General features: G+C 33.9%; 1 protein-coding gene across 1 annotated transcript; it reads right to left on the bottom strand.

Annotated features, from left to right (window-relative positions):
- Positions 1 to 6,034: 6,034 nt before the first annotated feature.
- On the bottom strand, positions 6,035 to 10,992 carry LOC140770607 (zinc finger CCCH domain-containing protein 17-like). The gene is made up of 11 exons (XM_073111861.1): positions 10,968 to 10,992; positions 10,419 to 10,870; positions 10,240 to 10,335; positions 10,071 to 10,160; positions 9,852 to 9,953; positions 9,550 to 9,696; positions 7,797 to 7,955; positions 7,414 to 7,548; positions 7,276 to 7,335; positions 6,252 to 6,349; positions 6,035 to 6,176 (listed from the first exon to the last, which is right to left on the bottom strand). The coding sequence occupies exons 1-11, from the start codon at positions 10,990 to 10,992 to the stop codon at positions 6,035 to 6,037; spliced, it is 1,506 nt and encodes a 501-aa protein (XP_072967962.1).
- Positions 10,993 to 14,796: the final 3,804 nt, after the last annotated feature.

Here is a 14,796-nt window from a genome sequence, read left to right as displayed (position 1 = left end):
AAAAAAAAGTAATTCTAAACCTAATAAACCTTTATATTTTAATTGAATTAATTCTAATTAGATAAACGGCTAACATTATACTACTTAAATATTTTCAGATCCCTAACCCCTTATTTGAGACCTCGTGGACCTTGCTATGAGTTGTCACTTGGTTGATTGGCAGATGTGGGGGATACGCCGGTTGTGTCTTTTGATCAAGTGTGAGTAGTCTTATCCCCTAGACGCCTTTCTTAAATTAGGTTATATTATATATTATGTACATGCATGTTTTGGCCTTCAGCATGACTATATGACTTTATCTAGAGATGATTACAGTCAAGCATATTTTTATCATACATATAATTAGGCCGATCTTGGATATGAGTATGATGATGATAAATAGAGATGATGAGAGATGATTGTATTGTTGTAAGGTTATGTCCAAATGATCTGTAGCATGAGTATGCATGTAATAGATTAACACGAATATGCATGTATTGATGATATAGTTGGACTCTGCATTACATCATTTTTCTCTTGATTCCTATTCCACATAAATTCCTGTTATGCATTGTGAAAAAACCCTTAGACACATGTATGTATCTAACCTCTAGGCAATGATATCGCTCGTTCGCTTAAGTAAAACTCGGAAGAAATATTAAAAATGAAAGTAGAGATTAACACCAAGATTTTAACGTGGAAAACCCAAACGGGAAAAAACCACGGATCCAAACTCGGATCAAAACCAATCACTAGAATATTAGTAATTACAAGACTGACTCACAAAACAACCCGTCGATCCAAACGATTTTATTCTTCTTAGTCTTGATCGCTAGAACCCACGATTCACTGCTTCTCGTGATTGATGTCCAACCTCAGTAGCTCTTGAGATTGATCCTTCGTCTAGATAGCCCTTAAGATGAAAGATTAAATTTTTATAGATGAGTGGAACCTTGTTAGTTAAAGAACCGATGTAGCCTCAAGAAATCTCCTTCAATAATCTTCTTCAACCCCCTAGAGATAGGGCATCACAATCCTTATATATGATCTCCAAGATAGAGCCAAATCCAAGTCTTATCCGTACTCACGAAAATCCAATAAATTACAAACTTCATAAGTGCGTTCAAACGCGGCCCAGGTGCGTTCGAACGGCCTGACTTAATCTCAGGTGCGTTCAAACGGGCCCAAATGCGTTCGAACGCGACAGCTTAAATTCTTCAGGTTGTGTTTGAACGCGTTTGTGAACACTACTCTCGGTGTGTGTGAACGCAGTACCCGCGTTCGAACGCGTTTGTGAACGCTGCTCTCGGTCTGTGTGAATGCAGTACCCGCGTTCGAATGCGTTTGTGAACGCGATGTGAACTCAACAGCTTTTCTCTAATAATCTTGCAATTCTTCAAACCAGAGATATTCTAGACTTGTATAAAGCTCATATACATGTAAAAATACACTTAGAATATTTTGTACATAATTGCCAACAATTAAAAAACCTAACAATCTCCCCCTTTGGCAATTTGTGACAAAACATCTAGTTTACAAGATATTACAAAGAATTCAAAATAAGCATTCAACAAGTCTAGTACTTTTAGCATATCAATTCTTGCAAATAAAAATATACCAAACCAAGATCAAGTGAAAAATAACTTGAAATGAATAACAGTTATGACATGTTATCTACTTTTCATTTATATATTATTAAGGATACATTCATATACTCATTCATGACATAATATTCTTTCTGATTCATATTATCCAGTACATGATTTACTTTCTATTTGACATCACTGATTCAGGGTAAGGTCTATTCACTGAGCCTTTTGCTCATGACTCTCTTTATTTCTTTTTTAACCCTCTCAGATATATGGTACGTGATAGCGATTTGAGAGATCCCGTGAAGATATTTTAGATTGATGAAGTGAGCTATAGGTGCGAGACGGTATAGATGATAGTTTATATAGAAATTGAGTTGTACCAGTGTTTGATATTTGTACTTTATTGTATCAGACGATGATTTGTATAGTCCATGTTAGATTATTGTGGACTTGTGTAACAGTTGTTTAATTATATCTTGATGGTTTGTTGTGGCCTGTGTGGGTCCTACCAGATTAGGTAGTGGTCCAGTGTATATGATTGTGGACTTGGATATTCATATTTTAACAGATTTGTTTGGTTGATAATATGATATATTTAATATTGGATTATGTGAGTATGAATATGTTAGCAGGTACTATTTGATGATGTCATGATTGTATGTGCATAGAAGTATATCTGTGCGTGACAGGCCCCGCCCGTCTTGTCGCGTGCGCCGCGTGTGCCATGTGGGCGCGTGCACGTGCCCGTGCCGAACGGGGCGTTACAGTTATTATATAATAGTTTTATATGAACCAAAACAAAATGTAGCTGAATAACATAAATAAGATAATTGTTCCTCTTGGTTGGCTACCAGCTTTTGTAAATATTAACTTGAGAAACAAATACTAGAAAAAAAAGAGAAGCGAATATTGAATAAAATATTACACGACAATGCTCTGGCAGCAGGTCTAGGTTTTGTAATAAATTTAAACAGAAACAGGAAAGCATAAACACAATAGTGTGATTGAATAGAAGTACATCTATCTACTGGAGAACTACTGTTAATACTTAAAGAAACTGATAACTAAAAAAAACAATCTTAAAGGTAGTAGTCAGTTTAGTAGCCATGTTATCTAAAAGAATTCCTTTGTAAAATTGTTTCATTGACATTATTAGTGGCCAGTTCAAAATTCAAAAACTGTGGCATGCGAATAGTTCTATGAGTTGCCAAGCGATACCTTATGAGTTCAGAGAATGCTAAGATAAAAAACAAGAGGAAGCAACGGTTTCAAACATTTCCAGTTAGGAAGCAAATAGGAGTAGATCGCTGGAGTAACTAAAGTTTCAATTCCAAAACGAATGTTGATTTCTTTTCACGAGGAAGTAACCTTCGAGCACGAAGATGAGTATTAAGCTGATGTGAGCCGGATCATATCATGAAGACATGGATTGAATCTATTTATCATTTAATTAATTATGTTTATCTATTATATAAGCCCTTAAGATAACTCTAGTTATACTATATAAACCTTTAAGATAAATCTAGTTATGTCAGGTAAGTCACTAAGTCAAATCAAATTAAGTCATGTAATTCACTAAGAGAAGTCTAATTATGTCATATAAGCTTACAATGCAAGTCCTAATTTGAGTCGTGTTAGTCTTTATAGCTAATCCTAGAATGACTCATTATATCCTACCTCAATATATATAGGGTTGGGCTCCTTTTTTTAGGAATCCAAACATCTAAGCAATGAAAAATTATTTTAGTTTAGTCAATTTATTATTATCACATTTATCATTTTTGTCATAGCTTTTAGATTATCTTTATCTTCATAAGAGTAAATTTTAACCGTAGAACTCTTCCAAGTTTTGAATCCCTAGCCACCCTATTTTACGACCATCCCCACCACCCTTGGCCGTCCGTCACCTTTCGACGACTACCACAACATCGAAAATTTCCACTTGTGTCCCATTATGATATTCCTCTACTTTTTTATTTTTAGCTTATTTACCATATAACATCACCGAATATAATAACATATCATGTATAACAATTATGATCCAATGATATTAGTCACATCAATAATATACATGATGCATGCCAACCACTAGATAACCGTATATGTCAAAGCAGACATAATCCACATATCTCTCACTATCACAATCATTCATCTCAACTCTGAATATCATCCACCATGCTGGATTACGGTACCCAGCCCCAAACTCGATACAAACATGTCACAAGCTCAGAGCATACCATGTCATATGCTAAGAATATCTCTGGAGATAGGGTATCTCAGAAGAAAGTAATCATACCCTGCCATATGTTAAGGATATATCAATGATAGTTGTACCCTGTCATACGCTAAGAGTATAACCATCAGCCATCACCATACTCTGCCATACGCTAAGAGTATGTCCAGTACCAGTCCGGACCAGATACCGTTCCAGCCATCACATCACATATATAAGTGTTTTCATGATTTCCTATACATGATAGATCATATGCATATATTCAGTACTACAACAGATTATGCAACTTAGGAATTTAGGTGGTAAAGAAGCCAAGAGAAAAATGATGTAACACATGCATAATTCTGCTAGTCTATCACATACATACTCATAATAAAGATCATCTCTATATAAAACCATAACAGTATAATTATCTCCAATCATCTCTATATATCACTAATATATTAATATCCTAGATCAGCCTAATCAAATGCATGATAAAATATACTTGACTGAAATCATCTCTATATAAAGTCATATAATCATACTGAAGGCTAAAATATATATATACATAATATATAATATATCCTAATTTGAGAAAGACGTCTAAAGATAAGACTACTCACCGTCTGATCAGAAGACACATTCCCTTGGGAATGTGCATATATATCCTACATCCAAATTATTTCAAATGATTGATACTATAATCTCTACTATATTTTTAAAATGGCCCTTGTAATCACCACCATTATTTGCTTGGATGCACTTCAGTTGCCTAAAGCATTATTCTGCAATGACCCATCGTTATAGTTTTTCATGCTAACTGATGCAAAACTCTTTCCCTCTCCAAGCTTAGAAAGGATTTAAAATTACATGAAAGTAAATTTATCTACCAAAAAGCCCTACAACATGTACTTGAAAATCATCAAATAGGTGAAAAGATAAAACCAATTCTCAGAAACTTATCCACCAAGAAGCGCATGTACATGGACCAAAAAACTATCTATAGTTTCTTGGGATGTCGGAGCATAAACTCGCATTAAGAATCTACCCGGCATCTCCTTTTATTCACAATAAACTTGGAAACATTGTCCTAAGATAGAATATTTATAGAATATTTTGTTGGGACTGACAAAATCATCTCAGTTAAATTTTATTCTTGCACGAGATTTCTTACAACGCTCTTTCGTTATTATTCTAAAATAAAAAGTTATATTTTAGAATAAGAAAAAAGTTATTTCTAAAATAAACGAGACTTAAAACTTGAAAACATCGCCCTAAGATAAAACATCTGAATGATCAAATCATCTCGATCATTGGGTTCTATCTTATTTGAAATGCAAAATTGGGAATTTATTCTTGTATGATATTTCTTACAACGCTTCTTGTTTTATTAAAACCAATAAAATTACCTTATCTTTCAAATCTCACACACATACATACACAATATATATATATATATATATATATGAAGCATTTGGGATGAACAATTATATAAAAAGATGACAAAGAATGGGTAAAGATTAAAAAATAATAAACGAAGTGTGAGAAAACAAAGAGAAAAAATAGGACAGAGGAAGAAGTCGAGGAAGGAGGGAAGATAATTATAGGTAGAATCACAAATCCACTACCTACCTAGTAAAATTATATGAAGAAAAAAAACAACTAAAAGTATAGACCACCATGCACCTCTTTACACAACCATCATGTAGAAAATCTAAACCAGATAAGTGATAGAACCTAGCAAAAATTTATAAAGCTTATTGTTTGATATTTTGAACAGTAATGACAAAACAAACCCAGCTTTGACATTCAAGAACCCCATGTGAGACAGCATAAAAGTGCATGAAGAAACTTCAAACAGCTCCAAGTAGCCAATATAGGTGCAAAACTAAAATTATCATCACCTAGTGGATGTAAAACTAATAGTATAATACATAGATCTAAATCCAACTCATCAACAATTTCAAGAAAGACTTCCCTAAATAGTGGATGCTTATGATTTAATATTTCTACCACACATTTATTAAACTTTCTTGTGTGCATGTCCATAAGTATAAGGATGAATTATCTGGTTAAAAGAAAAATAAAGGCTCATGGTTACGTATATATGTACATCAATAAGGAAATCTTTACTCTTTTTTATTAAAAAAAAATATATACAAATATATATTTATATATATACATCATCTATATGATATAATATCCTTAAGTTACAACAAAAGACTATATGTACATAGACAGCAATAAATCAAGAAGCTGATTTCTCATTGCTCAACCACTTCCAGACTTTAAGATCGCCAGTTCCATCTCCTGTGAAGAAGAGACCATGAGGACCAATCTGTATGGCTCTCACTTCTTCCTTGGAGAAAATCCTGCCTCTGTCCCTGAAACTGAAAATTACACAAAAGATTTGTCAAGCTGCCAAAAATAATTATTATTCTCATATATAGTGGAAAGATACTTACGATGGTAGGTTATAGGCATGGACACTATTATCGTTGCATGAGCATAGTAAGACTGGTTTGCCTTGGTCATCGTACACCCCACGTAATGCAAGCACTCCCTGCAACAAGGTAGTATACAAAAATAATCAGTTGAAATACAGCTACCATAAAATTCTACTAGCACTTAAAAGAGCATTACAGAAATGCTAACAAGTGAGTAGCACATCTTATAGTTGCATAGAATAAGGTTACATCAATACGGAGGCACAACTCACATTTCAACACAGCTTATAGTGATAATGCAAGGATAAGCAACAAGTACATTTTCCTCTTTTGCAATTTTTAATTATACTCCTAGAGCTCTTAAATTTGTTAGGGCAAAGCAAGTACAAAGCATTTTTTCTAACTAAAATTACAGTCGAACTTGTCTAAGAAACAAAACTAATCTATTATAGATCATGAAAATTACAAAGTGATCAAGGATATGAGATACAAGAAAAAATATATTTAATGTGAATATTTTCATAAAGGCACCTGGGCAAGGTTTGAAGACCCAATAAATATTACATGCAATGAGCAATCTATATATCAAGCCAGATGTAGTGCTAAACATTAATGTAGATTTGTGAGCTCCTGTTCTCATATCCAAAATTCAGTTACCACATTATTATTAAATCAAAATGAGGTCAACTAGGTACTCAGTTCAAAAATATGACCGGTAGTTGAGGAATCTAAGAATATGATGAAACAAGTGGAATGCATCCATTTAATCTAATTAGATAGAAAGTAAATTAAAGGTTTATACAGCGGGATTCCTATGGGTCCTGCCACCTGCTTCCTATCTAAAGATATCGTCTTTTCTTTACAAGTTGCACGAAATTTTGAACAATTCAATATTACAACTAGCACGAGTGATGCAGTTTGGATTAATTAAAGGTATGTATACCGGCTATTAGAATCAAATAATAGTTTTAAACAACACACTGAAATGCAAGAAGTGCAAGCTATTCAAAAAATATATGATATAGAAATGTGCAGGACTTACATGTTCTTCTGTATGAGTATGTGTTACTTCTAGGACCTCAGTTTCTGTAGCACGCCAAGCCTGTAATCAAACAAGCATTCAAAATGAAAAACCAAAGTATGTGTTCATAAAATTTACTTTGCCGTGGAGATCTCTAACCTTTACTGTTTGGTCCAATGAACAGGAAAGCAGAAAATCTTCCCAACATAATAGTGATGTAACAACTGATTGGTGGCCTGTAAAGGTGTTCGTACATTGCAAAGTTGCAACGTCCCAAACCTGAAGGAATCCGAGAAATTAAACCAGCGCACTCAGATGGAATAAAATTTGAAACAATGGAAACTAAATGTGTATTCAAATCCACGTTTGATCTCAAAGAATCTCTTCAATAGAAAATAAAACCATAGCAACAAACGAGGAAAAAATAACTCCTGTTTCGATTAGATGTGCAATGTTTCATTTGGAGGACAGAAGATCAATATGAAATCTGTAAGTACATTGAGCAAACAAGACTTACAGAGAATACTGACTATACTTACTCAACACAAGTTGATAAAGAAAGAAAGCAACCGCACACTGTCACCAAATTTCGAGAAGATCACGCTAAACCTCAAGATGCATGAAGCAACAAGTACATAAATGATCCTCTTGTTGTGCACATCACGAGAAAGATTCACATGGAGAAAACTTCGTACCAGAATCTGGCAAAGGCGTAAACATTAGTCAAACTTCAAAGTTGCTCAGCAAATAGCATATTTGCTTTTGCTCACTTGATACAGTTTTAATAAACCTGATAGTTCCCACAATTCATAAAAGTAAAAGCAATCCAATTTCCTTTATAACAATACCATATGAGAACAATCCATATAATAGCACCAAGAATTGCATTCAAACTACCCAGAGAAAATACAAAAGACTGTGAAATGACTCCTTTCAATTTTTACACATCTTCTGCATACAGGAATCATCTTAAATTTTATGCTTATAAGTTCAATCACCATATACTTGTCAAAACCTTGACTTTAGCAAAGAAAAAAGCTATATTCTTTTGTAGATAAATCATCATAAACTTCACTCTACTAAAGTCAGTCATCCCCTGCCATTTAGCTATCCAAATCTCAGAACAGGAGGATGCCATCTGGAATTTGTTTTCCTCTTCAAATATTAAGTCTGTTCTTTCTTCTAGCTTATCCCTGTTTATATACTGCCTATTCATGGTGCTCCTAAGCCCTAAATAATTTCTGTTCGAAGATAAGATTCACAAAAATGTTGCAAGAGTTTGTGGCTAGGCAGCTAGCTACTCTCTAGCTTTCGGCTATTCATACTCTACTGGAAATGACGATCGGAGATTACTCGATAAATTGCCATCTAATGGAGATAGATGCACATCTCCAATTCGCCTTAATTGCATTTGTCCCACTTGTTGGAAAGAATATGTAGTTCAAGGTTTTAGATATCGGAATGAGACGTATGAAAAAACGATATGTATCGCGATATCGACTGTCCATATCAACTTTTATTTTAAAATATAAAAAAATAAATTTTTTAAAACTAATAATAATAAGATATAAATATAAATTATTTATATATAAAGTCTAAAAATTAAAAATATTATTTTCTATCACTTATGCACTCTTATATAAATAATTTTTTTTCTAACTCTCTCCGCATTAGCTCACTCTCCTACTAACTCTTCCACTAACTCTCTTCCATCTTCTCCCTATCTCTATTCTCACTCTCCCTCTCTGAAAAAACAAACTTAGATGCCAACGTCTTCTCTCTCCTACTCTCCTAAGTGATAATTCTCCGGCATAATTTCGGCTTCCATCAACATATGACAAACTTCTCCAACATAGATCCAGCTCGGTCAACCTCTTCTCTCTCTTCTCTCTCTTTCTCTCTTTCTCCCTTTCTTTTTTGCATTCTTCCCTCTCTTTGTTTCTTTCTCTTGGCTAATCTAGATCAGGATCGGCCCAAATAGGCTGAAACTGAAAACCCTTACTTTAAAATGTTTATGAGTTATAAATCACAATAACTTTTGTAATATCTAAAAGGTGCTCATACACGTACTTTATACAACGTGTCAATGAGTTAGAACAAGAAAAGAAAAACCATACATTTAATAAATTTATAAGCATTCATAAAAAATTACATCCAGCATATTCTTATTAGGGGAATAAAACAGAAAAAATAAATACGGTAGGTACTGACTATACTTAGCAAGCAATTGCACGTCATTTACACCCATGCAAAAACTGAACAGATCAAGGAATTTTCAGAAGTATGTTAACTTACCCTAATGGTACCATCCATCGAACCAGAGTATAGCTTCATGGCGCCCACAATTAGTGAGACTACTGGTTTTAGATGGCCACCAAGGGTAACAGCTAATTCAAAGCTTTTCCCATCTGCATTTGATTTCCAAGCTGAAATACTTCCATCCTGCAGCAATAAGATTTAGAAAAACATTCATTTAGATTTATGTGATCGTCATATGGAAAAACTAAGAAGTAGGGAAGCAGAAGCATGCATCACAAAGACTGGCAAGAGATCATGTACTCAACATTAAGATTGGTAAGGAAATAGAAGTAGATCACCTGTGCTCCAGCAAAAAGTGTCTCGTTGCCGATCATTAAAGCATAGACCTGCCCTTTGGGTCCTTCAAGGCTTAAATCTAAGCCTGTTTGCAAGTTCCATGCCTGCAAGAATCAAATGATGAAGTTAATAATAACCAAGCACACCAAATGGAACATTCTTGATATAATAACAATGAAACAGACAAATTCAGGACAAAAATAAAGTCATACTAGTCGTACCTTAACAGCATTGGGGATTCCAACAAAAACCCATGGGCCCTCAGTGATGAGGCAACCTACTTCACCTTCCATAGTAATGACTTGGGCACACTATTATCAAACACATAATTGTTGATTAACAGGTCAAACACAAAAAATCAATTGACTAAAAGTCCATGATCAAACCAACCTGCCCTGTCCCACAGTCCCATACTTTCACTGTCTTATCTTTGCTTCCTGAGAACAGCATATTCGACCCTGACGGCAATGCAATTCCCGTAACAGCCTGCACAATAGCACTTTCTCATCAGATGCCAAAACAATATCATACCAAATAAAGAAACCAAGATTGAGGTCCTCAGTATCTACCTGGCTGTGACCCTCAAGACGGGCCAAAAGGGAGAAGCTGTCGCTTATACTGTAGACATGCCGATTCCCGCAGCTCTCCCCATCAGTGCAACTCCCAGCGATGAAGCCTCGACATACAATGTCATTAGGCTGGCAACTTTCTCTTCTCTTTCTCTTGTATCCGCCTTTGGGAGGAGAGTTGGGGTTCTTTGTGTTGTTTCTTGGGTTCTCCCCCTTAAACGATTCTTCTTTGGGAGCCGGAGTGGAGTTCTTGGTCTCCGGGTTCCTCTTCCACACGTTCTTGCGCTTCCTAAAGGAAGGCGTTGCCGCAGACGCATCGGTGGGTGGTTCCCCGTGAAGGAAAGGGCATCCTCGGCGAGTGCAGCGGCCGGACTTCCAGTAATAGCAAACCCTGGAGGCGGTGGTGCCGTTTGGCCTACGGAACCACTTCTTGTTCGCCGATCTCGGAGGTTCTACCCAACAAAATCGAAGAGAAGGAAAATCAAAACAAGAAGAAAGCACAACGAAATCAAGATCGAGCCCCTAGAATAGAAAGATTTGGAAACAAACCTGAGAGCGCTGGCGTCATCGTCATCGTCTCCGATTTCCTTCGTAATGTCCAACGTCTTCGGGTTTAAACTTTAAATAAGTAGTAATGATCGTCTAAAAACCGCCTTTAAAACGACGGTGTGGTGGCGCCGTGGCGGGTTTGAAAACTCGCCTAGTCCTCTAAATAGTTTCAAAGCCACCTATTCCGAGGAAAAACACTTACTTGGCAGCAATTATATTAGTTTGATGAATAGTTTGAAAAAATATAGTTATAGTAGTAATAATTTTTTGCATCAAAACATGGTGAAATTGAGTTATAAGAAATGGTTGAACACTAAGGTGATCGCATAATGGCAAAATATTTTTGTATCCATAATTATTTTTAATATAGATACAAATTAAAAAGTTAAAATTAATTACCATACCCACTAAATATAGAGACGGATAATGATATGATATATCCGCATTTAATTTTTAATTCTATAAGAATTTATTATATCACTGAGATTTATACCATAATTAACTAATATATATAAAAATGTAGATTTAAGATTTATGTAAAGTATAAAATTTTATATTATTCTTATTATAATTTTTTAAATTATATATATACATTAATTTGAATAAAAAAAAATTTTAATACAACATTTGAATACGAAACTAGATCGAATCGACTTTCTTTGACCGTTTTCACTCCCTAGTCAAAAAGGATAATTTAACTAACCCCCTAATTCTTCGCACAAAGAGATAGAAATAGACTTTTAAGTGTCACCTAACTATATTAAATCTTGTGCTAGATCTTGTCTCTCTTATCTCGAATTCCATTATAGTTGAAATCAATACTATTAAAGAGAAAATGGATGAGAGTTGGAATGTGGTTTTATTCCATTCTATTTTTTAATTCTTGGATCACAATTAATGACCCTTTAACTCCTACTTAACCTTAATTTTTTTGAACAAAATTAAGTGGTCTCCTCTTCATTTCGCAACGTTACCGCCTCTAGTTTCTAAGACAAAGATAGTTGAAACAAATCTTCTACTATCCATCATTCATCTCCTCTTGTTCACATTCTTCTTCTTACTATCTTCCCAAGGAATTAGATATAACTTAGTGTGCTTTTAATATTCCTCTCAACCCAAACATTGTATTAGTGTTATATGTAAGACAAATAATAGATGATCTAAACTTGCTTTAACACCTTAAATAGCATTTAGATCAATATGCGTATCAAAAGATTTTCTCCTGCAGTTGTTCTTTAGGCTAAGCTTCAAGTATTCGTTGCTCCTAAATGTTTTTTAGAACTTCTAAGCACTTCAAAAGACTGTCGCTTAATGATGTATTTTTCTGAATGCGTTGTATTGTGTGCTTAGGAACCTAAAAAATAGGTTAACTTAAATAAAGGCTCTACCCATCACCAAGTCTCTATGTGGGTAATCAGGTAAACTTTGTAAATGTTTGTCAGATAGTGAAATAATGGGTCACCTCTTTGACAGATTCAAATGGGAGGATAAGGGAAAAGGGTTGCCCAAGAAAATAGGGAAAAACTCCACTTATCTAGCAAAATAAGAAACAAATTACATGAATATGAGAATGATCCTCTAAACAAAAAGTATTATCTTTCATGTATTACTATGTATCATGTCTCTTAAATATTGGTCCTTATTGCTTAATGGATACCATATGTTTATTCTAGGCCCAAATTTTAGTTATATTTCTCAAACCAATAAATATACGCATAAATGAAAACAAAGAATTTAAGGTTCATTATTTCTACAGGTTTCTTGAACTTCAATAGTGGCATGTCTTTTTGTCAAAGAATCAGCTACCATCAAATTACTGTTGACGTGTTCAATCTAACACATTTTTTTATGGCTAAATACTTGATGTCGATGTATTTATTTTTACTAGCACTTTCATTGATTTTAGCTAAAAAAATAGTAGCTAAATTGTTGCAATATATTTTCAATGGACTAGAAGTAAAATCCATAATTCTAATTCCGAATATAAAACTCTTCAACCATACAAAATGCAAGGTAGCCTAAAAACATGAAATGAACTCAACTTCATTTTGGAAGTAGATGTCAAAGTCTACTTTACAATCCTTCAAGATATAACTCCATTGATCATCAAAAAAAATATACCCCAATGTTGATTTGCATGTATCAATACAATCTTGAAGGCACCGTATCATTTTCAAATATTTGATCCCCTGAAGGCACCGTATCATTTTCTTTACATTTCTCTAGTGGTCTATACCTAGATTATTATGATATCATCTTAACACTCCCATGAGAAGTACAATAACAAACCTTGTGTAGACATGAGCATATATCAAGCTTTCGACAGGAGAACCATATTATATCTCTTTCAAAATTATTTTTTAGGCACCAGTTTAAATTGAACCCTCACCCTTCACAATGAGAGCTATACTTGGTGAATAATTTTTCCTTCCAAATCTTTCTAAAACTTTATTGATATAAGTTTCTTGAGACACTTCTAAAATACCTTGAAATATGTCATTATGTATCTTAATGCTAATGGAATAAGATGTCTCACCTATATCCTTCATATCAAAATTTTTAAAGAAAAATTATTTCACCTCATGTAGTAAACCTTTATCATTGCTCATAACAAAATATTATCCACATATGAAACAAGAAAACATATTTTTCTCCTATTGAATGTTGTACTATCATATTCCTAGAAATTATGTGGTTCAACCACTTGTTCAAATTTTTTTGGAAACTCTTGAACTACCTAATCTATTGGAATGTTGTCAATTGCTGTGGAACTTCAACGATTTGTTGTTCCACACAGTTTGTACTTAAGCGGTGTTGAAGATTTTGACATCTTGGATTTTTTTTATCGACTAGATCAGCCGGATCAGTCACTTGGATTGGATGACCTTTAAATTATGTAAAATTCTAAATATTATTTAAAAATATAGAAAAACTTTTGAATTTTTATCAAAAATAAAAAAATAAAAGAAAGAAAAACTATGATGTAATAAAAATTGAAAAGAAGAGATTAGAAAGAGAGTAAGTGGAAGAAAATCAAACAAAAGAAAGAAAAATCAAAACAGTAAAAAAGAAGAAGAAGAAGAAAAAGAAAAAGAAAAAAAAAAGGGAGAGAATGGAAGAAATAAAAAAAGCCGACAGAGAAATAAAGAACTTAATTAAAAAACTATATACCGGAGTTCGTCAAAGTTCGCCGGAGCTAAATATTTCCGTAAGAGAAACAATGGTTATATAGTAATAAGAGAAAAAGAAATAGAAAAAAAGAGAGTAAGAAGAAAGAGTGAAAGAGAGAAAGAGAGAGTTTAGATAGGGCTTAGATTGGGATCGGGTTCGGCTGATTCGGCAAACCATGCATGAGATGATTTCAGCTTGACTTGATGGTAATGAGGTTGAAGGTCACATAGGGATGTAAAAAATAAGAGTTTTTCATATAAATCATTTCTGTTGTCATGGGCCTCATGGCTATGCGGCGTTAGAAAGATCTTCAACAAGGATCAAGAAGACGAAGACTAGTGGGCTTAGCTTGAAAATAGCATAATTGTTGGAGTTGCGAGTTTGGAAAGATATTTTCAAATCTTGACTAATATTCTAGCGGTCATTATTGTTATACCATGTTTTCTCTTTTATAATGCAGAAAATTAGGCTTCATTTTTATAGTAATGCTTGGTTTGTTATCCTATTGCATTATATATTTCAGTATATTATATTTTTATGAATGTGTGGTAGTTATTAGACATGTAGACTTGCCTGATGGAAAGTGGATTTTGATTTTAGTACTTTTTTCTGATCTCTTAAGTAGAAAAAAAAGAAAAAAGAGTTGAGATCCTTTCCA

The sequence above is a fragment of the Typha angustifolia genome, chromosome 11 (genome assembly GCF_048772165.1).
Source record: "Typha angustifolia cultivar Huaian chromosome 11, ASM4877216v1, whole genome shotgun sequence".
Taxonomy (NCBI): domain Eukaryota; kingdom Viridiplantae; phylum Streptophyta; class Magnoliopsida; order Poales; family Typhaceae; genus Typha; species Typha angustifolia.
The sequence above is the reverse complement of the archived record's forward strand: the minus strand, read 5'-3'. Positions and strand labels throughout refer to the sequence as shown.

Coding starts and splice junctions, on each gene's coding strand:
- LOC140770607 (XM_073111861.1), bottom strand. CDS start 10,992: ATGACGATGACGCCAGCGCTCTCAG. Junction 10,871..10,967: donor GATGACGCCAGCGCTCTCAG/GTTTGTTTCCAA, acceptor TTTGTTGGGTAG/AACCTCCGAGATCGGCGAAC. Junction 7,549..7,796: donor CTTTCTTTATCAACTTGTGT/TGAGTAAGTATA, acceptor CTGGTTTAATTT/CTCGGATTCCTTCAGGTTTG.